The sequence below is a fragment of the Ovis canadensis genome, chromosome 9 (genome assembly GCF_042477335.2).
Source record: "Ovis canadensis isolate MfBH-ARS-UI-01 breed Bighorn chromosome 9, ARS-UI_OviCan_v2, whole genome shotgun sequence".
Classification (NCBI taxonomy): Eukaryota; Metazoa; Chordata; class Mammalia; order Artiodactyla; family Bovidae; genus Ovis; species Ovis canadensis.
The window spans coordinates 87107080-87134290 of record NC_091253.1 but is presented as its reverse complement, the minus strand read 5'-3'; the positions used below and the strand labels follow the sequence as shown (position 1 = coordinate 87134290).

Here is a 27211-nt window from a genome sequence, read left to right as displayed (position 1 = left end):
ATTGATCTATTCTCTGTTCTTACAGTTTAACTTTTCCCAGAAAGTCACATCAATGGAAGCAGAGAATATGTAACCTTTTGCAACTAGCTTCCTTCACGTAGCATAATGTCACTGAGATTCATTCATGTAGTTGCATGTATCTTTGATTCATTCTTTTTTTATTACTGAGTAGTACACCTTTACATGGGTATGTCGCTGCTTGTTTATCCCTTCATTTCTTCAAGGGCATTTGGGTTTTTTCCCAGTATTTGGTATTTATGAATAGATAAACACTAAGATTTATCTATTCATAAAATATGCTACTAAGATTCATGCACAGATTTTTGGGTGAACGTATGTTTTCATTTCTCTAGGGTAAATACCAGGAGTGAACTGTGAGTCATAGGGCAGGTGTATTATGTTTAACTTTACTAAAATCTTCCAACTGCTTTTCCAGAATGGCAGTACCATTTTTCATTCCCATGAGCAGCATTTTCATTCTTCCGATTTTCATTTTATTCCCATAAGCAGCATTTTTCATTCCCATGAGCAGCATTCCCATGAGAAGTATATGGCTTCAACAGTACATGAACTGTGAACTTCCAGATATTCAAGCTGGATTTAGAAAAGGCAGAGGAACAGAGATCAAATTGCCAACATCCTCTTGAAGAAAACAGAATTCCAGAAAAACATCTATTTCTGCTTTATTGACTATGCCAAAGCCTTTGACTGTTTGGATCACAATTAACTGTGGAAAATTCTGAAAGAGATGGGAATACCAGACCACTTGACCTGCCTCTTGACAAATCTGTATGAACAACAGATTCATAACAGCAACAGTTAGAACTGGACGTGAAACAACAGACTGGTTCCAGATAGGAAAAGAAGTACATCAACGCTGTATATTGTAACCCTGCTTATTTAACTTACATGCAGAGTACTCCCTGGTGGCTCAGAGGTTAAAGCATCTGCCTGCAATGCAGGAGACCTGGGTTCGATCCCTGGGTCAGGAAGGTCCCCTGGAGAAGGAAATGGCAACCCACTCCAGTATTCTTGCCTGGAGAATCCCATGGATGGAGGAGCTTGATGGGCTACAGTCCACGGGGTCGCAAAGAGTCAGACACGACTGAGCGACTTCACTTCACTGAGTACATCATGAGAAACGCTGGGCTGGAAGAAGCACAAGCTGGAATCAAGATTGCCGGGAGAAATATCAATAACCTCAGATATGCAGATGACACCACCCTTATGGCAGAAAGTGAAGAACTAAAGATCCTCTTGATGAAAGTGAAAAAAGTTGGCTTAAAGCTCAACATTCAGAAAACTAAGATCATGGCATCTGGTCCCATCACTTCATGGCAAATACATGGGGAAACAATGGAAACAGTGGCAGACTTTATTTTTTGGTGCTCCAAAGTTGCTGCAGATGGTGATTGTAGCCATGAAATTAAAAGACGCTTACTCCTTGGAAGAAAAGTTATGACCAACCTAGATAGCATATAAAAAAGTAGAGGCATTACTTTGCCAACAAAGGTCTGTCTAGTCAAAGCTATGGTTTTCCCAGTAGTCATGTATGGATGTGAGAGTTGGACCATAAAGAAAGCTGAGTGCTGAAGAATTGATGCTTTTGAACTGTGGTGTTGGAGAAGACTCTTGAGAGTCCCTTGGACTGCAAGGAGATTCAACCAGTCCATCCTAAAGGAAATAAGTCCTGAATATTCATTGGAAGGACTGATGTTAAAGCTGAAACTCTAATACTTTGGCACCTGATTTGAAGAAGTGACTCATTGGAAAAGACCCTGATGCTGGGAAAGATTGAAGGCAGGAGGAGAAGGGGACGACAGAGGATGAGATGGTTCAATGGCATCACTGACGCTATGGACATGAGTTTGAGTAAGCTCCAGGAGTTGGTGATGGACAGGGAAGCCTGGTGTGCTGCAGTCCATAGGGTTGCAAAGAGTTGGACACGAATGAGTGACTGAACTGAACTGAACTAAGCAGCATATGAGAGTTCTAGCTGCTTCACGTTCTTGCCAGCATTTGGCATTTTATGTTTAAAAATAATTTTAGCCATTTGGTTAGGTGTATGGTGGTTTCTCATTGTGGTTCTAATTTGCATTTTGTTGTGGTTGTTGTTTAGTTACTAAGTCGTGTCTGACTCTTTCGCAACTCCATAGACTGTAGCCTGTCAGGCTCCTCTGTCCACGGGATTTCCCAGGCAAGAATACTGGAGTGGGTTGCCATTTCCTCCTCCAGGGGATCTTCCCAACCCAAGGACTGAACCCACGTCTCCTGCATTGGCAGGTGGATTCTTTACCACTGAGCCACCAGGGAAGCCCTACCCAGGGTTTGGTATTACTTAATTGCCTTTTCCCTTGCTAAATGTTGATATTTTCTTTCTTCCTCACTTGTAAGGAATTTTGTACTGTATATTAGCAGTTCGTAATATTATTATATGTGATTTTCAGTTTTGTTCAAATCTGATGCGGAACTTTTAAAATCTAGTTAGTTTTGGGTAACAGTTTTCCTACCTAATTCTGTGAACTATGGTTCTATTGTTAGTTTCAAAACTTTTGCAGTGTTATCTGAATCTGTCCCACTTGTGTACCACCCCATGACCACCTGGGGTCTGGGCAATGGTTTCCCCTGTAAATCACTTCTCAAAAATTTTGGTAGAATGTTTGAGGTTAGATTTATGCATATGGATCCCCTGGCAGGCAAGCTCATTTCAGATACAATTATAAAATTTTTTTTTTTTAAGTTCCCTCCTCTCTATGATTCTTCCCTACTCTTTGTGGCTCTCAGAGGTTTTTCTTCCTCTTCCTCTAGCTAGAAAACAACAATTTAATTCTACTGTACACATCCCATGACTATGCGCCTCTAGGACTGAGCAGTAAGAGGAGAGAAAGAGAAAAAAAAAAAGAATGGGGATATCCTAGGGACCAGTTTCTCTGACCAGAATAAGAGTTCCTCTCCCCCAAGGTTTTAAGTGTCTACTACTTGACTGCCGCTGCGTCTTCAGTTGCTAATGCACTGTTTGGGGACTGGGACTGGAGAGAAAGGAAAAACAAAACAAATGGAAATAGGGAATTTCCCCATAGGGGCTAAATATCTTTTTTTTTTGTTTGTTTTAAGGTAAATAGCAGAGGGCGTCTCCTAAAGCTATTTCTTTCCATACCCAGCAGACTGTTCTGGGTTTTGAACTGCCATTGATCCAGGATAGGAAATATCAAAGAAAAGAAAATGGAGAAACTGACTGCTGTTTGGGGGGTATTTCCAATTCTAGTTCCATTCCCCCATCAGCCTGCTACCGTTTTCCTTTCAGTGTCCTCATATAACTGCTCCATGAATTCTGTCCAAGGTTGTTAGTTGTATTCAGTATGAGACACAGGGTGGACTTTATTTATTCCATATTTATTTGTTTATTTATTATTTATTCCAGTTTGTTTATTCCTGTGATTCCAGAGGAATCACACTTCTCATTACTTCTATTTGAACAATTAGCACCCTTGAAGAACTATGAAAGTGCTTTACATATAGTATTTCACTTAATCCTCAAGGAAGCGATTAATTATCCATACTTGAAGTATTCGCCTGTAATGCAGGAGACCCGGGTTTGATCTCTGGGTTGGGAAGATCCCCTGGAGAAGGAAGTGGCAACCCACCCCGGTGTTCTTGCCTGGAGAATCCCATGGACAGAGGAGCTTGGCAGGCTACAGTCCATGGGGTTGCAAAGAGTCGGACACGACTGAGCAACTAACACGCACACATAGATTAGGAAAGGTTGTTTGTCACATTTGCACAGATTGTAAGCCACGTGGATAGGATATGGCTTCAAACCTGTGAGATTCCAAAGTCTATCTCTTCAAGGTGGTTATTAGATGCCAACTAAGGCCCAGGGACTCCAGCAGTGCCTTTGGGCGGCATGTTGACTGATGCCTGGTGCCCGGTGAAGGTTTGTGTGCTCTGTGAAAACCAACGGTAGGAGAACTGGGGCACCCGGCATGTCGCCTGGCCACGTGGAGCAGCTGAAGGGCATGTCCCTGCTACTTAGGGCCTGACAAAACGTGGTTCACTGGAGAAGGGAATGGCAAACCACTTCAGTATTCTTGCCTTGAGAACCCCATGAACACGATGAAAAGGCAAAAAGATATGACACTGGAAGATGAGCGCTCCAGTGGGTAGGTGGGTAGGTGGGTAGGTGTCCAATACACTACTGCGGAGAAGTGGAGAAACAGCTCCAGAAAGAATGAAGAGGCTGGGCTCAAGCGGAAATACCACTCAGTTGTGGGTGTGTCTGATGGTGAAAGTAAAGTCCAGTACTGTAAAGAATATTGTGTAGGAACCTGGAATGTCAGATCCACAAATCAAGGTAAATTGGATGTCGTCAAGCAGGAGATAGCAAGAGTGAACATTGACATTTTAGGTATCAATGAACTAAAATGGATGGGAATGGACAAATTTAATTCAGATGACCATTATATCTACTACCATGGGCAGGAATCCCTTAGAAGAAATGGAGTAGCCCTCAAAGTCAACTAAAGAGTCTGAAATACAGTACTTGGATGCAGTCTCAGAAACGATAGAATGATCTCTGTTCATCTCTAAGGCAAACCATTCAACATTACAGTAATCCAAATCTATGTCCCAATCACTGATGCCAAAGAAGCTGAAGTTGACTGGTTATATGAAGACCTACAAGACCTTCCAGAACACCAAAAAAAAAAAAAAAAAAGATGTCCTTTTTATCACAGGGGACTGGAATGCAAAAGTAGAAAGTCAGGCAATACCTGGAGTAACAGGCAAGTTTAGCCTTGGAGTACAAAATGAAGCAGGGCAAAGGCTAACAGAGTTTTGCCAACAGAATGCACTGGTCATAGCAGACACCCTCTTCCAGCCACAAAAGAGACAACTTTACACAGGGACATCACCAAAACTGAAATCAGATTGATTATATTCTTTGTACCTGAAGATGGGAAAACTCTATACAGTCAGCAAAAACAAGACCTGATCATGAACTCCTAATTGCCAAATTCAGACTTAAATTCAAGAAAGTAAGAAAACCACTGGACCATGCCCTAAATCAAATCTCTTTTGATTATGTGGTGGAAGTAATGGATAGATTCAAGGGATTAGTGCCTGAAGAACTATGGATGGAGGTTTGTAACATTGTACAGGAGGTAGTGACCAAAACCATCCCCAAGAAAAAGAAATGCAGGAAGGCAAAGTGGTTGTCTGAGGAGGGCTTCCAAGTAACTGGAAAAGAAGAGACGTGAAAGGCAAAGGAGAAAGGGAAAGATATACCCAACTGAATGCAGAGTTCCAGAGAATAGCAAGAAGAGATAAGAAAGCCTACTTAAGCAACCAGTGCAAAGAAATAGAGGAAAACAATAGAATAGGAAAAACTAAAGATCTCTTCAAGAAGATTGGAGATACCAAGGGAACATTTCATGTAAAGATGGGCACAATAAAGGACAGAAACAGCAAGGCCCTAACAGAAGCAGACGAGATTAAGAAGAGGTGGCAAGAATACACAGAACTAGACAAAAATGTCTTAATGACCCAGATAACCATGATGGTGTGGTCACCCACCTAGAGCCAGACATCCTGGAATGTAAAGTCAAGTGGGCCTTAGGAAGCATCACTACGAACGAAGCTAGTGGAGGTGATGGAATTCCAGCTGAGCTATTTCAAATCCTAAAAGATGATTCTGTCAAAGTGCAGCACTCAACTCAATATGCCAGCAAATTTGGAAAACTCAGCAATGTTCTAGGATTGGAAAAGGTCAGTTTTCATTCCAATCCCAAATAAAGGCAATGCCAAAGAATATTCAAACTACCATATAATTGCACTCATTTCACACGTTAGCAAGATTATGCTTAAAATTTTTCCCGCTAGGCTTCAGCAGTACGTGAACTGAGAACTTCCAGATGTTCAAACTGATTTAGAAAAGGCAGAGGAACCAGAGACCAAATTGCCAACATCTGTTGGTTTATAGAAAAAGCAAGGGAATTCCAGAAAAACATCTACTTCTGCTTCATTGACTACGCGAAAGCCTTTGACTCTATGGATCACAGCAAACTGGAAAATTCTGAAAGAGATGGGAATACCAGACCACTTTACCTGTCTCCTGAGAAACCTGTATGCGGAACAAGAAGCAACAGTTAGTAGCCGACATAGAACAACAGACTGGTTCAAAATTGGGAAAGGAGTACGTCAAGGCTGTATATTGTCATCCTGCTCATTTAACTTATATGCAGAGTACAACGGCAAAATGCCAGGTGGGATGACTCAAAGCTGGAATCAAGATTGCCAGGAGAAATATCAACAGCCTCAGATATTCAAATGATACCACTCCAACAGCAGAAAGCTTAGAGGAACTAAAAAGCCTCTTGATGAAGGTGAAAGAAGAGAGTGAAAAAGCTGGCTTAAAACTCAACATTCAGACAACAAAGATCATGGCATCCATTCCTATCACTTGGCAAATAGATGGGGAAAAAGTAGAGACAGTGACAGATTTTGTTTTCTTCAGCTCCAAAATCACTGCAGAGGATAACTGTAGCCACAAAATTAAAAGATGTTTGCTCCTTGGAAGAAAAGCTATGACAAACCCAGAGAGCATATTAAAAAGCAGAGACATTACTTTGCTGACAAAAGTCCATATAGTCAAAGGTATAGTTTTTCCAGTAGTCATGTACGGATGTGAGAATTGGACCATAAGAAGGCTGAGTGCCAAAGAATTGATGCTTTCGAATTGTGGTGCTGGAGAAGACTCTTGAGCATTCCTTGGGCAGCATGGAGATCAAACCAGTCAGTCCTAAAGGAAATCAGTCCTGTATGTTCATTGGAAGGACTGATGCTGAAGCTGAAGCTGCAATACTTTGGCTACCTGATGCCAAAAGATTAAGTAGATTAAATGGCTGGAAGCCCAGTAGCATTGCTTTGAAGATGAAATAAGAACAATGGAACTATCTTATATTCATTTTTACCAAGTTCCATTGTTAGATAACATGGACAGAGAGGTCCTGGAGGCTTGGACAAGACAGGAGAAATCCAAGTTACTTTTAGGAAAACAATGTGAAAGCCCAGAGAGAGGTTATCAAGTTGGAATCTTTGCTGGTGGTTCCCCTCCCACCACATTCTAAGAAAGAACCTCAGTCATTATGGGGTATGATGCAAGGAGCCCTGAGACCATGGGAAAATGCAGCAATTAGTGTGTTCTAACCTCAGGTGATAATGCTGCTCCCCTGTGGGCTCCACCTGGGTTGGCCAGGCCCAATTCATCCAGACTGAGGTACAACATAACCAATGGGTTTAATTTAACAGCTGACAGCTACTGAGCGCCTACTCTGTGTCAGGTACTGGGATAAGACAATTGATAGGCTTTCTTCACCTGTCCTTCTAAGGACTCCCAAAGCTGATTGGTTCTGGGATTTGAATTCCTCGGCTTTCTCGGAAACTTCCCTATTTTCAGTTTCCTTCTCTAGTAGAGGGGGTGTCCCAGGGGTAAAGAATCTGCCTGCCAATGCAGGAGATGCATGTTTGATCCCTGAGGTGGGAAGAATCCTTGGAGAAGAAAACGGTGACCCACTCCAGCATTTTTGCCTGGAGAATCCCATGGACAGAGGAGCCTGGAGGGCTACAATCCATGGGGTCGCAGAATCAGACATGACTGAGCACGCACACAAATCCCTAGGAGAGAGCATTTAGAAGTGGCCATCAGAGGAAAATAGCGTCTAGACTCCCTTGTAGTGTTGTTGCTTGTTCCCTGCTTAAAAATGAAATATAAGAAAATTAAGTCATTAACAAACAGAAGAATAAAATATAAATATTGTTCTTGTCCTAGAATTGTTGGAATCAGGAGGGTGTCAAGGTGGGGATTTCAAAGAGTTAAAAGGCACAAAATCATAAAGAAAAAGAATGATTTTGATTACGTAAAAATTAAAAATTATATAAGATAGATACAATGAAAACATAAAAGGCAAATGAAAAACTAAGAGAAGCACAAGGGGTTAATGACATTAAATATGAATAACTTTTACAAAGCAATAAGACCAAGTTAAAGAGCCTAGTACCAAAATGAACAAAGCATGTGTGTGTATGTGTGTGTGTGTGTGCACGCGCGTGCGTGCACGCTCAGTTGCTCAGTCATGTCCAACTATTTGTGACCCCATGGACTGTAGCCCGCAGGCTCCTCTGTCCACAAAGCATATAAGTAGATAAATCACTGTTGAAGAAATTAAATGATCAATACATTTTGTATTGCTAATAAAAAGATGAAAATTAGATTCTTTTTTCCTCTCCCATCCAATTAACCAGGATAAAAAAAAAGTATTCTTTGTTGTCAAGGGTTAGATAAAATAATTTTATCTTACCCTTAAAATAAGGGTAAGATAAAATTTATATCTCAATTTAAAAAAATTGAGATGTAATTCCTGTATCATAAAATTCACCCTTCACAAATTCACTGGTTGTACAACCATCCTGATTATCTAATTTTAAAACATTTTATCATCACAAAAAGAAATCCCATACCCATTAGCAATAGGTGCTGTCTCCCTTTCCCCCTGGCAACTACTAATCAACTTTCTGTCGCTATGGATTTGTCTGTCCTGAATATCTCATGTAATGGAATCATGCAATATGTGGCCTTCTGTGTCTGGCTTCTCTCATGATAGCATGATGTTTTCAGGGTTCATCCGTGTTCCAATATGTATCAGTATTTCATTCTTTGTTTTTCCCCTTTCAGTTTTATTAAGATATGAAATTTTTTAAATAGAAAATCTTTTTCCTTATGATGAGAACTCTTAGGACTGTTGTTCTCTTAACAGCTTTCATATAAAACTGTTAATTATGTTTATCATGTTGCACATTTACATCCCTAGTACTTACTTATCTCATAACTGGACGTCTGACTGCCTTCATCCAGTTCCCCCCTCCCCTCGTTCCCCACCTCTGGTAACCACAGATCTGATCTTTTTTCTATTGAATACGCATTTGTTTGTTTGGTTTTGAAGTATAATTGACCGACAACATGTTATACAACTTAGTGAGTTCATCAGTCAGTTCAGTTCAGTCGCTCAGTCGTGTCCGACTCTTTGCGAGTTCATATTTCTATACATTTCAAAATGATCCCCACAGTAAGTCTAGCTATGATCTGTCACCATGTGAAGGTATTACATGATTGTTGACTATATTTGCCATACCATACATTCCATAACTGTGACTCATTTATTTTTGCAACTGGAGTCTGCGTCTCTTAATCTTCCTCAGAAAATCTCCTCCCTTCAGCCCTTTTGCCTCCAGCTACCACTTGTATCTATGACTCTGTTTTGTTATGTTGGTTCATTTGCTTTGTTTTTATATTCCACATGTAAGTGAAATCATACATTATTTGTTTTCTCTGACTTATTTCACCTAGCGTAATACCCTGTACATTTATCCATGTTGTCACAAATGGCAAGATTTCATTTTTTATGACCAAGTAATATAATATTTCATTATAAATAAATAAATATATATATGTATATACACACACATGCTAAGGTGTGCCAAGTCACTTCAGTTGTGTCCGACTCTTCGTGACCCTATGGACCACAGCCTGCCAGGCCCCTCTGTCCATGAGATTCTCTTGGCAAGAATACTGGAGTGTGTGTTTATATATAAATAAATTACATCTTCTTTATCTGTTCATCTATTACTGGGCACTTAGGTTGCTTCCATATCTTGGCTGTTGTAAACAATGCTAAGAGGTATATTTATCTTTTCTAGTTAGTGTTTTCGTTTTCTTCAGACAAATACCCAGGAGTGGAATTGTTAGTATGATCGTGCTGTTTTTTGATTTTTTGAGGAACTTCCATACTGTTCTCCATACTTGCTGTACCAATTCACATTTCTACCAAGAGTGCACAAGGATTATACCTTCTCCACATCTTTGCTAACACTTAATTGTCGTCTTTTTGATAATAGCCATTCTGGCAGGTGTGAGGTGATAGATCATTGTTGTTTTAATCTCTGATGATCAGTAGTGTTGAGCATCTTTTCATGTACCTGTTGGCCATCTGTATGTTTTCTTGGGAAAAATGTTTATTCATATCCTATGTCCATTTTTAAACCAAGCTGTTTGTTTTTTTGCTGTTGAGTTATATGAGTTGTTCATATATTTTGGATACTAGCTCCTTATCAGATATATTGTTTACAAATATCTTCTTCCATTCAATAGGTGGCCTTTTCAGTTTTTCATAGTTTGCTGTGCAAAAGTTCTTTAGCTTGATGTAGTCCCATTTGTTTGTTTTTACTTTTATTTCCCTTGTCTGAGTAGACATATCCAAAAAAATATTACTAAGACCCATGTTTTAGTACTTCACTCCTTTTTATGGACAAATATTCCATTGCATGGATAATATCACATTTTCTTTTTTCATTAATCAGTTGATGGACATTTGGGTTTTTCCACTTTGTGGCTATTATGAATAATGCCTCTATGAACATTCATGTACAGGAATTTTTGGTTTGTGTCTGTGCATGTACATATGTTTATAATTTGGGGAGGTATAAACTTAAGAGTGTCTTCCCTGGTGGCTCAGATGGTAAAGCGTCTGCCTGCAGTGCGGGAGACCCGGGTTCGATCCCTGGGTTAAGAGTAGAATACTGGTTCTATGCGAGTAGAAAACTGCAAGACTGTTTTCCAAAGTGGCTACACCATTTTATATTCTCACTAGCAATATGTACAGATTTCAATTCCTCCACATTCTTGCAAACACTTGTTATAGTTCACCACTTTCAGTATAACCATCCCAAGGGGTGTAAAGTGGTAATTCCTTATGGTTTTGATTTGGATTACCCTCAAAAAGCTAAGATCATGACATCACCCCATCACTTTATGGCAAATAGATGGGGAAAAAGTGGAAACAGTGACAGATATTATTTTGGGGGGCTCCAGAATCACTGTGGACAGTGACTGCAGCCATGAAATTAAAAGACACCTGCTCCTTGGAAGAAAAGCTATGACAAACCTAGACAGGGTATTAAAAAGCAGAGATATCACTTTGCCAACCATGGTCTGTATACTTAAAGCCATGGTTTTTCCAGTAGTCATGTACAGATGTGAGAGTTGGACCATAAAGAAGGCTGAGCGCCAAAGAATTGATGCTTTCCAACTGTGGTGCTGGAGAAAACTTTTGACATGGACACCCTCTTGGACAGTGTGGAGATCAAACCAGTCAATTCGAAAGAAAATCAACCCTGAATATTCATTGGAAAGACTGATGCTGAAGCTGAAGCTCCAATACTTTGGCTACCTGATGGGAAAAGCCAACTCATTGGAAAAGACTTTGATGCTGGAAAAGATCAAGGGCGGGAGGAGAAGGGGGCGACAGAGGATGAGATGGTTGGATGGCATCACCAACTCAGTGGACATGAGTTTAAGCAAACTTCAGGAGATAGTGAAAGACAGGGAAGCCTGGCATGCTGTGGTCCAAGGAGCCAAAAAGAGTTGGACATGACTTAGCGACTGAACAACAACAACAGCAACGACTTATGATGTTGATCATTTTCCATGTGTTTATTAGTTATTTGTGTGTCTTCTTTGGAGAAATGTTTATTCAAGTCATTTGCCCATTTTGAAGGTTGTCTTTTTATTGTTTCACTTTGTGTTATTTACATATTCTGAATACTAGACCCTTATCAGGTACTTGATTAGCATATTTCTTCCATTCTACAGGTTTTTTAACGTTCTTGATAATATCAGCTGAGGCACAAAAGTTTGGTGTCGTATACAAAAATCAATTGTTAAATCCAAGGTCATGTAGATTTACTCCTATGTTTTCTTCTAAGAGTTCTAGGGTTTTAGCTCTTATTTTTAGGTCATTGATTTATTTTGATTAATTCATATAAGAAGGAGTCCAGCTTAGCTTTGGTTTTTGGGGGGGGGTTTTGTTATTGTTTGACATGTAGAAATCTAGTTATCCTAACATCATTTGTTAAAAAAAAAAAAAAAAGAAAAACTATTCTTTCCTTATTGAATGGACTTGGCATCTTTGTCAGAAGTTAGTTGGCCATACCAACACACTTATGGTCAATTAATCTACAACAAAGAAGGCAAGAATATATAATGGAGAAAAGACAGTCTCTCCAATAAATAGTACTGGGAAGACTGGACAGTTCCAAGTAAAAGAATGAAATTAGGACATTTTCCAGCACCACATACAAAAGTAAACTCAAAATGGGTTAAAGACCTAAATGTAGGACCAGAAACCATAAAACTCCTGAAGAAAACTTAGGAAAAACATTCTTTGACATAACTTGTATTTTTTTGGATCTGTCTCCGAAGTCTAAGGAAACAAAAGCAAAACTAAACAATGGGACCTAATTGAACTAAAAAGTACAGCAAAGGAAATCACCAGCAAAACAAAAAGACAATCTACTGAATGGGAGAATATATTTGCAAATGATATGATCAATAGAGATTAATATCCCACATATATAAACAGTGCTAACTTGCTCTGTCCAAAGAAACCACTCAATTAGAAAATGGGCAGAACATCTGAATAGACATTTTTCCAAAGAAGATATATAAATACCCAACAGGCACAGGAAAAGATGCTCAACATCATTAATCATCAGTTCAGTTCAGTTCAGTCGCTCAGTTGTGTCCGACTCTTTGCAACCCCATGAATCACAGCACACCAGGCCTCCCTGTCCATCACCAACTCCCAGAGTTCACTCAGACTCACGTCCATCGAGCCGGTGATGCCATCCAGCCATCTCATCCTCTGTTGTCCCCTTCTCCTCCTGCCCCCAATCCCTCCCAGCATCAGAGTCTTTTCCAGTGAGTCAACTCTTTGCATGCAGTGGCCAAAATACTGGAGTTTCAGCTTTAGCATCATTCCTTCCAAAGAACACCCAGGGCTGATCTCCTTTAGAATGGACTGGTTGGATCTCCTTGCAGTCCAAGGGACTCTCAAGAGTCTTCTCCAACACCACAGTTCAAAAGCATTAATTCTTCGGCGCTCAGCTTTCTTCACAGTCCAACTCTCACATCCATACATGACCACAGGAAAAACCATAGCCTTGACTAGAAGGACCTTTGTTGGTAAAGTAAAGCCTCTGCTTTTCAATATGGTATCTGGGTTGGTCATAACTTTTCTTCCAAGGAGTAAGCGTCTTTTAATTTCATGGCTGCAGTCACCATCTGCAGTGATTTTGGAGCCCCAAAAAATAAAGTCTGACACTGTTACCACTGTTTCCCCATCTATTTCCCATGAAGTGATGGGACCAGATGCCATCCATGATCTTCATTTTCTGAATGTTGAGCTTTAAGCCAACCTTTTCACTCTCCTCTTTCACTTACATCAAGAGGCTTTTTAGTTCCTCTTCACTTTCTGCCATAAGGGTGGTGTCATCTGCATATCTGAGGTTATTGATATTTCTCCTGACAATCCTGATTCCAGCTTGTGCTTCCTCCAGCCCAGTGGTTCTCATGATGTACTCTGCATATGATTTAAATAAGCAGGGTGACAATATACAGCCGTGATGTACTTGTTTTCCTATTTGGAACCAGTCTGTTGTTCCATGTCCAGTTCTAACTGTTGCTTCCTGACCTGCATACAGGTTTCTCAAAGAGGCAGGTCAGGTGGTCTGGTATTCCCATCTCTCTCAGAATTTTCCACAGTCTATTGTGATCCACACAGTCAAAGGCTTTGGCATAGTCAAGAAAGCAGAAATAGATGTTTTTCTGGAACTCTCTTGGTTTTTCCATGATCCAGCAGATGTTGGCAATTTGATCTCTGATTCCTCTGCCTTTTCTAAAACCAGCTTGAACATCAGGGAAGTTCACGGTTCACGTATTGCTGAAGCCTGCCTTGGAGAATTTTGAGCATTACTTTACAAGCGTGTGAGATGAGTGCAATTGTATGGTAGTTTGAGCATTCTTTGGCATTGCCTTTCTTTGGGATTGGAATGAAAACTGATCTTTTCCAGTCCTGTGGCCACTGGTGAGTTTTCCAAATTTGCTGGCATATTGAGTGCAGCACTTTCACAGCACCATCTTTCAGGATTTGAAATAGCTCCACTGGAATACCATCTCCTCCACTAGCTTTGTTCATAGTGATGCTTTCTAAGGCCCACTTGACTTCACATTCCAGGATGTCTGGCTCTAGGTGAGTGATCACACCATCGTGATTATCTTGGTCATGAAGACCTTTTTTGTACAGTTCTTCTGTGTATTCTTGCCACCTCTTCTTAGTATCTTCTGCTTTTGTTAGGTCCATCCCATTTCTGTCCTTTATCAAGCCCATCTTTGCATGAAATGTTCCCTTGGTATCTCTAATTTTCTTGAAGAGATCTCTAGTCTTTCCCATTCTGTTGTTTTCCTCTATTTCTTTGCATTGATCGCTGAAGAAGGCTTTCTTATCTCTTCTTGCTATTCTTTGGAACTCTGCATTCAGATGCTTATATCTTTCCTTTTCTCCTTTGCTTTTCGCTTCTCTTCTTTTCACAGCTATTTGTAAGGCCTCCTCAGACAGCCATTTTGCTTTTTTGCATTTCTTTTCCATGGGGATGGTCTTGATCCCTGTCTCCTGTACAATGTCATGAACCGCATTCCATAGTTCATCAGGCACTCCATCTATCAGATCTAGACCCTTAAATCTATTTCTCACTTCCACTGTATAATCATAAGGGATTTGATTTAGGTCATATCTGAATGGTCTAGCAGTTTTCCCTACTTTCTTCAATTTAAGTCTGAATTTGGCAATAAGGAGTTCATGATCTTAGCCACAGTCAGCTCCCAGTCTTGTTTTTGCTGACTGTATAGATCTTCTCCATCTTTGGCTGCAAAGAATATAATCAGTCTGATTTTGGTGTTGACCATCTGGTGATGTCCATGTGTAGAGCCTTCTCTTGTGTTGTTGGAAGAAGGTGTTTGCTATGACCAGTCCAGTCCGTTCCTTGGCAAAACTCTATTAGTCTTTGCCCTGCTTCATTCCGTATTCCAAGGCCAAATTTGCCTGTTACTCCAGGTGTTTCTTAACATCCTACTTTTGCATTCCAGTCCCCTATAATGAAAAGGACATCTTTTTTGGGTGTTAGTTCTAAAAGGTCTTGTAGGTCTTCATAGAACCGTTCAACTTCAGCTTCTTCAGCGTTACTCATTGTGGCATAGACTTGGATTACTGTGATATTGAATGGTTTGCCTTGGAAACAAACAGAGATCATTCTTTCATTTTTGAGATTGCATCCAAGTACTGCATTTCGTACTCTCTTGTTGACCATGATGGCTACTCCATTTCTTCTGAGGGATTCCTGCCGACAGTAGTAGATATAATGGTCATCTGAGTTAAATTCACCCATTCCAGTCCATTTTAGTTAGCTGATTCCTAGAATGTCAACATTCACTCTTGCCATCTCCTGTTTGACCACTTCCAATTTGCCTTGATTCATGGACCTGACATTCCAGGTCCCTATGCAATATTGCTCTTTACAGCATCGGACCTTGCTTCTATCACCAGTCATATCCACACCTGGGTATTGTTTTTGCTTTGGCTCCATCCCTTCATTCTTTCTGGAGTTATTTCTTCACTGATCTCCAGTAGCATATTGGGTACCACTGACCTGGGGAGTTCCTCTTTCAGTTTCCTATCATTTTGCCTTTTCCTACTGTTCATGGGGTTCTCAAGGCAAGAATACTGAAGTGGTTTGCCATTCCCTTCTCCAGTGGACCACATTCTGTCAGACCTCTCCATCATGACCCGCCCATCCTGGGTGGCCCCACACGGAATGGCTTAGTTCCATTGAGTTAGACAAGGCTGTGGTCCTAGTGTGATTAGGTTGACAAGTTTTCTGTGATTATGGTTTCAGTGTGTCTGTCCTCTGATGCCCTCTTGCAACACCAGTCATTAATCATCCGAGAAATACAAATCAAAACCACAGTGAGATATCACCTCATATCTGTCAGAGTGGCTAGCATCAAAAAGACCACAAATAACAAATGTTGGCAAGGATGTGGAGAAACTGTAACCCTTGTGCATTGTTGGTGGGAACATAGATTGGTGTACGCGGCCTGGAAAACAACATGGGCAGTTTCTCAATAAACTAAAATAGAACTACCATATGATCCAGCAGCTCTACTCCAGGGTATATATTCAAATAAAACAAAAGCACTAATTCGAAAAGATGCCATGCACCTCAATGTTCATAGCAGCATTATTTACAATAGCCAAGATATGCAAGCAGCCTGTGTCCATCGGCAGATGAATGGCTATAGAAAATATGATATTCACGCACACACTGGATTACTAGTCCGTCTTAAAAAAGAGTGAAATTTTGTCATTTGCAACATCATGTGGATAGAATTGGAGGGAATTATGTTTAGTGAAATAAGTCAGAGAAAGACAAGTACTGTGTGATAAAACTTATGTGTGGAATCTAAAAAATAAAGTAAGCTAGTGGATATAACAAAAAAGAAACAGAGTCACAGAGAACAAACTAGTGGTTACCAGAGGGGAAAAAGAAGGGGAGGGGCATGCTAGGGGGGTCAAATTAAGTGCTACAAACTATTATGTATAAAATAAATAAGCTACAAGGATTTATTATACAGCACAGGGAATATAGTCAATGTTTTATAATAACTATAAATGGAGTCTAAGCTTTAAAAATTGTGAATCACTATTTTATATACCTAAAACTTACATAATACTGTAAGTCAACTATACCACACACACACACACACACACACACACACAAAAACCCAACTGATTGACTGATGGACTGACTGATGTGGCCCAAAGCTGTGGTTTTCAGAGGTTTCATTGTACTATCACATTGATTTCCATTTGATAAAAATTAAAACCTATGTTACCCTAAAAAAAAAATCACTTGGCCATAGATATATGGGCTTATTTCTGAACTCTCTGCTTCATTGATCTACATGTCTATCATTATATCAGTGTCACAGTTTTGATTACTGTAGCTTTCCATAAGTTTTAAAATCTGAAGTGTAAGTCGTTTGACTCTGTTCTTTTGCAAGATTGTTTTGGCTATTCTAGGCCTCTTGAAATTCCGTACAAAGTGAAGGATCAGCTTTTCCATTTCTGCCCAAAAAGTTATGGATGTTTGATAGGGATTATGTTGAATCCGTAGACTGCTTTGTATAGTATTGATATTTTAACAAAAGTGAGTCTTCCTATCCATGATGAAGAGATATTTTTCCATTTAATATCTTTTAGCAATATTTATCTCAAAAGTCCCATTGCCTTGGTTAAAATTGCCTTATTTACTATTGTAAATGGGATTGTTTTTGTAATGTCATTTCAGAAGTTTTCATTGCTAGTTTATAAAAATAACAGATTTTTATATGTTGATCCAAGGAGAGATAAGAAAGCCTTCTTAAGTGAACAATGCAAAGAAATAGAGGAAAACAGTAGAATGGGAAAGACTAGAGACCTCTTCAAGAACATTAGAGATACCAAGGGAACATTTCTTGCAAAGATGGGCACAGAAAAGGACAGAAATGGTATGGACCTAACAGAAGCAGAGAATATTAAGAAGAGGTGGCAAGAATATACAGAACTGTACAAAATAGATCCTAATGACCTGGACAACCATGATGGTGTGATCACACACCTAGAGCCAGAAACCCTGGAGTGTGAAGTCAAATGGGCCTTAGGAAGTATTACTATGAATAAAGGTAGTGGAGGTGACGGAATTCCAGTTGAACTATTTCAAATCCTAAAAGATGATGCTGTGAAAGTGCTGCACTCAAGTGCCAGCAAATTTGGAAAACTCAGCAGTGGCCACAGGACTGGAAAAGGTCAGTTTTCATTCCAATCCCAAAGAACGGCAATGCCAAAGAATGTTTAAATTACTGTACAGTTGCACTCATTTCACATGCTAGCAAGATTATGCTCAAAATCCTTCACGCTTGGCATCAATAGTATGTGAACCAAGAATTTCCAGATGTTCAAGCTGGATTTAGAAAAGGCAGAGGAACCAGAGATCAAATTGCCAAGATCCGTTGGATCATTGAAAAAGTAAGGGAATTCCAGAAAAATATCTACTTCTGCTTCATTGACTATGCTAAAGCCTTTGACTATGTGGATCACAACAAAATGTGGAAAATTCTGAAGAAGATGAGAATACCTGTCTCCTGAGAAACCTGTATACAGGTCAAGAAGCAATAGTTCGAACCAGACATGGAACAACGGATTTGTTCAGAACTGGGAAAGGAGTGCTGCTGCTGCTGCTGCTGCTAAGTTGCTTCAGTCGTGTCCGACTCTGTGTGACCCCATAGACGGCAGCCCACCAGGCTCCACTGTCCCTGGGATTCTCCAGGCAAGAATACTGGAATGGGTTGCCATTTCCTTCTCCAGTGCATGAAAGTGAAAAGTGAAAGTGAAGTCGCTCAGTCTTGTATCCAACCCTTAGCGACCCCATGGACTGCAGCCTACCAGGCTCCTCCGCCCATGGGATTTTCCAGGCAAGAGTACTGGAGTGGGGTGCCATACTACAAGGCTGTATATTGGCCCCTGCTTATTTAATTTATATGCCAAGTACATCGTGGGAAATGCTGGGCTGGATGAAGCTCAAGGTGAAATCAAGACTGCCTGGAGAAATAACAGTAACTAGATATGCAGAGGACACCACCCTTATGGCAGAAAGCGAAGAGGAACTAAAGAGCCTCTTGATGAAGGTGAAAGAGGAGAGTGAAAAAGCTGGCTTGAAACTCAGCATTCAAAAATGATTCCAGTTCATTTCAGAAAACAATCAGAAAACTCAACATTCAGAAAACTCCAGGGGATAGAGGACAGGGAAGCCTGGTGTGCTGTAGTCCATGGGGTGAAAAAGAGTCAAACCCTACTGAGCGACTGAACAACAACTTGTACCCTGAAATTGCTGAATTTTTTAATTAACTCTAGTAGTTTGTGTGTGTGCGTGTATTATGTAAATATATAATCCTAAAGAATCTATCTGAAGATAATCATGTTATCTTTGAATAGAGATAGTTTTACTTTTTCCTTTCCAGTATGGATGTCTTTCTTTTTCTTGTCTCAACTGACCAGGTTACAGCTTCCAGTATAATGTTGAGTAGCTACAGTGGAAACTATCTTCAGGGGAAAGCTTTTAGGGTTTCACTACTGAGTATGATCTTAGCTGTGAGTTTTTGATAAATGTACTTAATGTACTTAATCATGCTGGGAAGTTTTACTTCTTCATTTTTTGAGGGTTTTTTTTTTTTTTTTTAAATCATGAAAGAGTATTGGATTTTGTCAAGTTCCTTTTCAATGTCAGCTATGGTCATATGGTTTTTCCCCCATGTTCTATTAATGGCAGGTATTGAATAAATTGATTTTTCTACTGTTGAAATACTCTTCCATTCCTGAGATAAATCCCATTGGTCATGATGTATAATGCTTTTAATATGCTATTGGATTCAGTTTGCTACTATTTCATTGAGAATTTTTGTATCTACCAGCTACCCTAAACCACAGCACCACCCAAGGTTACTCAAGTCTTTGTGGTTTTTAGATCTGATGGTTTCCTTCAGTCTTTATGCAGTGAACTGTTGGTCATTCCTTCCTTTGGCTGTTGTTTTCGTTGACTCCTTTGTCCCTGAAATGCTCTTTCCTCTTGGTTTCAGAAGCAGTACACCTTCCCGTTTTTCTCATTTCTAGGTGGTACTCCACTTCCACTGGCGATTCTAATCATCTTTTTAAGTGTTGTATTTCTCAGGGATCCTTTGGAAGATCTCAGTGACTCCTTCCACATCCACCAAACTTCTTTGATGATTGTTATTATGCTCGCAATTCCCAAGTCAGCGTCTTCCAGATAAGGCCTCCTCTGATCTATATTTGGAGCTATCTTCTGAATGACTCCTCTGGAAGGTCTTCCAGGGAGCTAAATAGCCCCCAGGACTCACAGGTCTTTCGTGCCTGGGCCTCTGCTTACCTGTGCAGGGAAATTTCAGGGGCATTTCAATCTTAAGGAAAGAGGTACAGCATTCATTTCATTTCCTCTGGATCCTGAATCCCAGTTACGTTGGTTTCTAGCTCTTCATGCTTGAGGGAATTCCTTAGTCTTCTCCTTGTGTCTCTCTTTCTTCATTTGTAATGTGGGGATAATACTTGGTATGAAGGTTAATGATAATGTATGTAAAGGTCCTGACTCATATTAAGTTTTAAATAAATAGCAGCTGTTTAGTAACAGTATTGGTCAGACATGAGTGGATGACACCCAAGGGAACAGAAAACAATACTAGCTGCTCATCATTTCTTCTGACACTGATTTATGCTTCCGTCCATTTTTATTCTGGGTGGAACCTGAGCAGCAAGTACCAGATGAAGAGTACTAGAGCCTTGCTGTAATAATTCTACTGGGTTCAATCTAGGGATTTATCACTATTACAAGATCATCTTTTGTTTTAATAATTAAGCCTCTTTTGGTTAGTGATCCAAAATTGAATGTCATTCTGTTGTATGGAAAAGTGAAAGTGAAGTTGCTCAGTTGTGTCCGACTCTTTGCGACCCCATGGACTGTAGCCTACTAGGCTCCGCCGTCCATGGGATTTTCCAGGCAAGAATACTGAAGTGGGCTGCCATTTCTTTCTCCAGGAAATCTTCCCAAACCAGGGATCGAACCCGGGTCTCCTGCACTGCAGACAGACGCTTTACTGTCTGAGCCAGGAAAACTCTTTAGTTTGCTTTTATACACTCATTTTGCCTTTTTATACTGTTCATGGGGTTCTCAAGGCAAGAATATTGAAGTGGTTTGCCATTCCCTTCTCCAGTGGGCCACATTCTGTCAGACCTCTCCACCATGACCCGACCATCCTGGGTGACCCCACACGGCATGGCTTAGTTTCATTGAGTTAGACAGGCTGTGGTCCGTGTGATCAGATCGGCTAGTTTTCTGTGATTATGGTTTCAGTGTGTCTGCCCTCTGATGCCCTCTCACAAGGCAAAATGATAGAGGAACTCTATCCTGAAAGAGGAACTCCCCAGGTCAGTAGGTGCCCAATATGCTATGAGATGGCTGGATGGCATCACTGACTCGTTAGACATGAGTTTGAGTAGACTTTGGGAGTTGCTGATGGACAGGGAGGCCTGGCGTGCTGCGATTCATGGGGTTGCAAAGAGTTGGACACAACTGAGCGACTGAACTGAACTGATAAGCTCATTGCTTGCCTTAAGGTGACCATCATCTATTCACTGATTTTCATTTATGTACTTGTTGCTTTCTATTTCATCTGTGCTTCAGATTCTGGCTTTAACATTCATGAAACAGAATGGGAAATACATTCATTAAAAATTAGATGAGAATTTGTTACAAGAGAAAGTTGGGAAGTCTCTGCAGTTAGTGCTTTGAAATGATGAATTGCTTTGTTTTAAATATTTAGACACCCATCAATGAAATATTTATTTTCATAGTTAAAAATCAGTTCAATAATCAATTATTAAAGCTCTGATAAATACTTGAAATCTTTCAATCAAGATCAGAGGAATTTTTACCTTGGAGTAAGGTACTGTAATGGAAATTTTACTGACTTTTTAAGGTTCACTTTAAAAACTAGGTGGCTGTTTTATGTGAGTTCCTTGCTAAAACCATTTTTAAATGCCTTAAAAATCACTTGGACTTGATAATTTGAAAAAGTTGATAATTTTTTGATTATTTGAAAAAGATAATTTGAAAAAGTTATCTTCTCCCAGTTCTTTAACAGAAGGAAAGGGTACCCTAACTTGGGAGTGCAGTTGTATTCAAGTCTTAGTAACTTCATTCATTCATTTGTAAATTGTTAAGCGGAAGAAAAGTACAAATTATGTAAGGTCTACCTCGACACGTATGCTGTGATGAAGGGAATGATGTTTGAAATGCCGGTTTTCACATCCCAAGCTCTTCGGCGTTCGAAGAGTTAAGTCCGGGCTTTACTTGAGTCCTCAGCCCCGGAAACCCTCTGGTTCCACAGGAGCGCGGCCTCCGGTGCTCAGCCCTCGGGGCGGACCGGCCCCCAGCGGCGCCGGAACTGCCCGGCTCCCGGCGAGGGGCGGGCCGGCTCCTCCCGGCTTCGCCCGCGACCCCGCCCCCGCGCCGGCACTGCCGCGGCCTCGGCGGTAGCTGCTCCCGGTGATGCAAACAGTCACTTCCCGCATCCACTCCCCACAGAGGCGGCGGAGCCGGCGGGAGCCGGGAGCGCCGCCGAGCCGCGCGCCATGGGCAACATCCAGAAGAAGCTGACGCGCAGGAGAGAGGGCGGCAAGCGGCCGGAGAGGGGCGCGCCGCGGCGGGGCCGGGCGCCAGGGGCCGGCGCGGACAAGCGGGACCGACCGCGGGCCCGGGCCCCGGCGGGCGGCGCCAACGGGCAGCCGGGCGGCGGGCGGGGCGCCGGGGAGCCCGCGGCCGGCGCGTCCCCGGGACCCGACGCGCCCCCGCCCGTGCCCTCTGCCCCGATGGGCCCCGCCGCCCTGAAGAGCCAGGGCAACGAGCTCTTTCAGAATGGGCAGTTCTCCGAGGCGGCGCTCAAGTACTCGGCGGCGATCGCGCAGCTGGAGCCCGCAGGTGAGTGAGCTGCGCCCGGCGGTCTCCCCGGCCCCTTGCGAATGACAGGCGCCCACTGCGTCCGTTCCCTTCCTGGAAACCGAGGGCAGGGCGGATGCGGCCGAACCTCGGGGCGCGCCGCGTGTGCCCGGGGCGGGGCGCGTGGGCAGCTGCCGGTCACGGGCTTGGCCTCTGGCCGGAGCGGGCCCCGGCAGCTGCTCGCAGCCGCGTTAGCCGCGGGTGTAGGACCGTGGTGCCGCGGGAGACCTCAGTCTTCTGCTGAACTGTGATTCCGCCAATGGATTGTAACTATTTAATTAAATGTGATTTTTAGGAAGTGGAAGTGCAGCCGATCTAAGTATCTTATATTCAAATAGAGCAGCATGTTACCTCAAAGACGGAAACTGCAGTGGCTGTATTCAGGATTGTAACAGGTAAACTGCCCGTTTTTCAGCTTTGTCAACAGATTATCATTTCAGTGGGATGAATGCAGTATTTAATACCCTTCTAACGTTTCTGCGTAAATCTGATTTTTTAAGACATTGAAGGTGCGTTAATTGGTTAACACATAAAGCTCATACATCCTTTTACATATATGAAGACAATTATAGAAGATGTTTGTGCAAACTTTTTTCATTCCTTAGCTACCACCTTAATCATAATCTTTCTACATCGATCCCAGAGTATTGGAGAAGCCTTCTGACCGGTGTCTCTGCCTCCTCCAATCCACTGTGGCATCAGGATGACTTTTCCTGAAGCATTATTTTGTGCAGACTGTTTCAGCCTGTGTTCAGTTGCCCAGTATGCTGTTGCAGATCATTATAATCTCTGCTTCCCTGGTGGCTCAGGCGGTGAAGAATCTGCTCGCAATGCAGGAGACCTGGGTTGGATCCCTGAGTCGGGAAGATCCCCTGGAGAAGGGAATAGCCACCCACTCCAGTATTCTTGCCCGAAGAATTCCAGGGACAGAGAATCCTGGCGGGCTACAGTCCATGGGTTTGTAAAGAGTCAGACACTACTGAGTGACTAACACTTTGTCACCACACTGCACCCCGTGCCCCTTCTCCCCCCAATCCCCCCCCCAAGCTTTCTGCTCCCCTTTGGTCTGTATGTGTAATGCCCTCTGCACAGCTTTGCTTCAGGAATCTTTCCTCAGCTTCCCCCTCATCTCCACTTTCCTTGTCACCTCAGACTTCGTGGTCTTCTGCGTGGCTATGACACTTGACTCACTCTCACACCTGTAGGCACTTATGTCACCCTCTGCAGAGGAATTTAAGCTCTCTGAGGTCAGGAATTGTGTGTGCATCCCTCAAGCACAGTAGTCACCCATGGTACTCAACAAGTTACATACTGAGATGGATGAATATATTTACATAAATAAAAAGTATCTTAAAAAATTTTTTTTAACCATTAAATATTAAGCCTTCTTGAGGAGCCCTTTGGAAAGAAGTTACTATTTATTGTTGTTCGGTCACTAAGTCATGTCCGACTCTTTGAGACCCCATGAACTGCAGCACGCCAGGCTTTCCTGTCCTTCACTATCTCCCAGAGTCTGCTCAAACTCATGTCCATTGAGTCGATGATGTCATCCAATCATTTTGTCTTCTGTTGCCCCCTTCTCCTCTTGCCCTCAGTCTTTCCCAGCATCAGGATCTTTTCCAGTGAGTTGGCTCTTTGCACCAGGTGGCTAAAGTATTAGAGCTTCAGCATCAGTCCTTCCAGTGAATATCCAGGGTTGATTTCCTCTAGGATTGACTGGTTTGATGTCTGTGCTGTCCAAGGGCCTCTCAAGAGTCTTCTCTAGCACCACAGTTTGAAAGCATCAATTCTTCAGCACTCAGCCTTCTTTATGATCCAACTGTCACATCCGTACATGACTACTGGAAAAACCATAGCTTTGACTATATGGACCTTTGTGGGCAAAGTGATGTCTCTGCTTTTTAATACATTGTCTAGGTTTGTCACAGTGTTTCTTCCAAGGACCAAGCATCTTTTAATTTCATGGCAATAGTCACCATCCTCAGTGATTTTGGAGCCCCCCAAAGTGAAATCTGTCACTGTTCCCATTTTTTCTCCATCTGTTTGCCATGAAGTGACGGAGCCAGATGCCAGGATCTTTCTTTTTGAAGTTGAGTTTTAAGCCAGCTTTTTCACTCTCTTCTTCCATCTTCATCAAAAAGCTCTTAAGTTCCTCTTCGCTTTCTGCCATTAATATGTTACTGTTAGTGCATCTAAAAAGTAAGAAGCTGCATGTACTGGTGTAATCGTCACAATCTTCATTTACTCCTGTTGTGTGGTTTAATTATTAGTATTACTCCCTTTCACTCTTAGAAGCCCTAGTTTGGACAGTGGCATACATGGACACCTTGATTATAAGTTGAACAATTTTTTTTTTTCATTGACAATATCAGTTTACATATGTGGGTTATCTGTGCCTGCAGCTTAAAAAGAAAGTCGTGAGCTGCTTGTATTTTTTTTGCCAATTTTACATATTCAAATTTAAAATAAATAATATTTATATTTACTTTGGTCTGTCCTGGCATCATCAACGGTTGTGCTAGCTCACAACGTTTTCAGGATTTGGGGAGTTGGTTGAAGTCAAGTTGGTAGTTGAAATCTGATATGATTGGCGTACTACTAATACTATGAAAATTGGCAAAGGCCACAATTCTGGGCCTTTTTCTCAGGAGAGCCAGCTGTTAAACGTTTGCCACTGCCCATAACTAACAACAAAACCAAGTAGATTTGCATAGTGTCAGGCACCTTGCGATTTGCAGCTGAGAACCTTTCAGTTCAAGTTGTCTGTTGCCTAATACATTACCCTTCAGATGTGTCTCAGGTCTTCCTTCAGTGAGTTCAGTACACTGGTTAAAAAACAGTGGACTTACTTTATCCTTAAGTGAGATGGTGTAAGTGAGATATGGTGTAAGATGTTTTCTTGCTAAAATGTGTTGTGTTTCGGGGGAGACCCAGGAGGAAGTCACAGAGGAGACTGTTGAGACTGGAGTGGAGTTTTGTCGTGAAGAAGAGCAGGAGATTGCCTTCCGGGGAGGGAGGAGGCAGAGGGGAAATGGGTGGTGGTTTAGGTGAGGGGTCCTTAGTGAAGGGCTGTGTTCTCCGCCAAGGAATCTGGTTCTGCTGGTCAGTACCGACCTTTCTAGAAACTGACCTACTTAGATGTTTTCTTTGATACCTGACATAAGAGTCTCAGCATAAGGTGACTGGGTGATTGGGATGATTTTACTCAAAAGCAGTGATTCTCAAATTCATCTTAATGCCAGGGAAACCATGATTTGCCTTGGGGGACATGTTGAAGTATGGCTGTATTGAAAACCAGTTTTCTCTTCACCTCGAAAGAATCTGTGTTTTAGTTTTTCAGTTAATTATGTTTGCTCCTTGGAGAGTTGTTTGCACAGACTTTTATTACAAGTGGTAGCAGGTTTCAAACAGTGAAAAAGAAAAATTCCCTGGGAGCAAAATTTAAAATAAGGGAGAACCTATGAACTAACTTTCATAGATTTACTTGTGAAATAACTTTTTATGCATTTTTGGGGGGAAAAAGACAGAGAGAACACTAGCACATCTTGACTGAACTTAGGCAAACATTAAGCAGATATTGCAAAAGAAGCATTCAGCATAGTTACTAGACATACAGTAATTGTTCCAGAAATGTCAGAGCTTTGAGGATGACAATGGTGACATGCCAGCCCCTGTCTGCACCAAGTACATGTGCAGGAAAGCAAACGGAACTCCATCCTTTCAGGTTACAGAGGTTAACATGAATATTTTCCCCTAAGATTACTATGTTGTGCCCTATTTTTTCCCTGAATGACAAGATTAACTTGTTTTTCAGGAATTAAGCAAATCAAATATCAGTTAATTTGGCTTATTTTTAAAATAATAATTGAAGGGGCACTAGAAGTATTTAGTTTGCTCAAATTCACATCCTCTGCTATCCCCTTCTCCTACCTTCAGCGTTCCCCAACATCAGGGTCTTTTCCAGTGAGTTACCTCTTCGCATCTGGTAGCCAAAGTATTGCAGCTTCAGCATCAGTCCTTTCAGTGAATATTCAGGGTTGGTTTCCTTTAGGATTGACTGATTTGATCTCCTTGTGGTCCAAAGGACTCTTCAGGAGTCTTCTCCAGCACCACAATTCAAAAGCATCAATTCTTCAACACTCAGCTTTCTTTATGGTCCAACTTTCATGTTGGTACATGACTACTAGAAAAACCATAAAACAATTCTCATAATTTTTTATCAGCTAAAAAGTATCTTCACTGCTCCCAATCTGTCAGAGAACCTTTATGAGTTATCTAAATACATCAAAACTCTTTCCTGGACTTTTCATTGAGAGTGTTTCGACAGACTCAAATGAATGTTGCCTAGTAATTCTGTTTCTGCTCGTCTTTGCTTCTCTCTGATGGACTTGAAATTAGAAGGCCTTCTTAACTGTGTTAACTTGAATAGTTAAGCTCTTGTAAACTCTGATTTTAAAGTTCTCTGTGTGTTTATGAATAAATGCACTTTTCTTTTTTTGCTTTAGTGGAATTCCCATTCATAAGCTCACATTCATTTTCAGGATTGTGGTTAAAAAGAAAAGCTGGGAAGTGCTATAAATTAAATGCATCATCTCATTCAGCTTTAGATTCCACGTCTATCTCAGGTCCATCTTATGGATAAATAGCTCCTTGGGCATTGGAAGTC

At 41.4% G+C, this 27211-nt stretch overlaps 1 protein-coding gene across 1 annotated transcript in view; it reads left to right on the top strand.

The window, feature by feature from the left end:
• SPAG1 (sperm associated antigen 1) overlaps positions 1–27211 on the top strand; it is an 82288-nt gene that overhangs the window by 34019 nt on the left and 21058 nt on the right. The window contains exons 11-12 of the mRNA XM_069600514.1: positions 22135–22527; positions 22841–22940. Of these exons, the coding sequence (XP_069456615.1) occupies positions 22135–22527; positions 22841–22940 (493 nt within the window). The remainder of the gene's footprint in view (positions 1–22134; positions 22528–22840; positions 22941–27211) is intronic.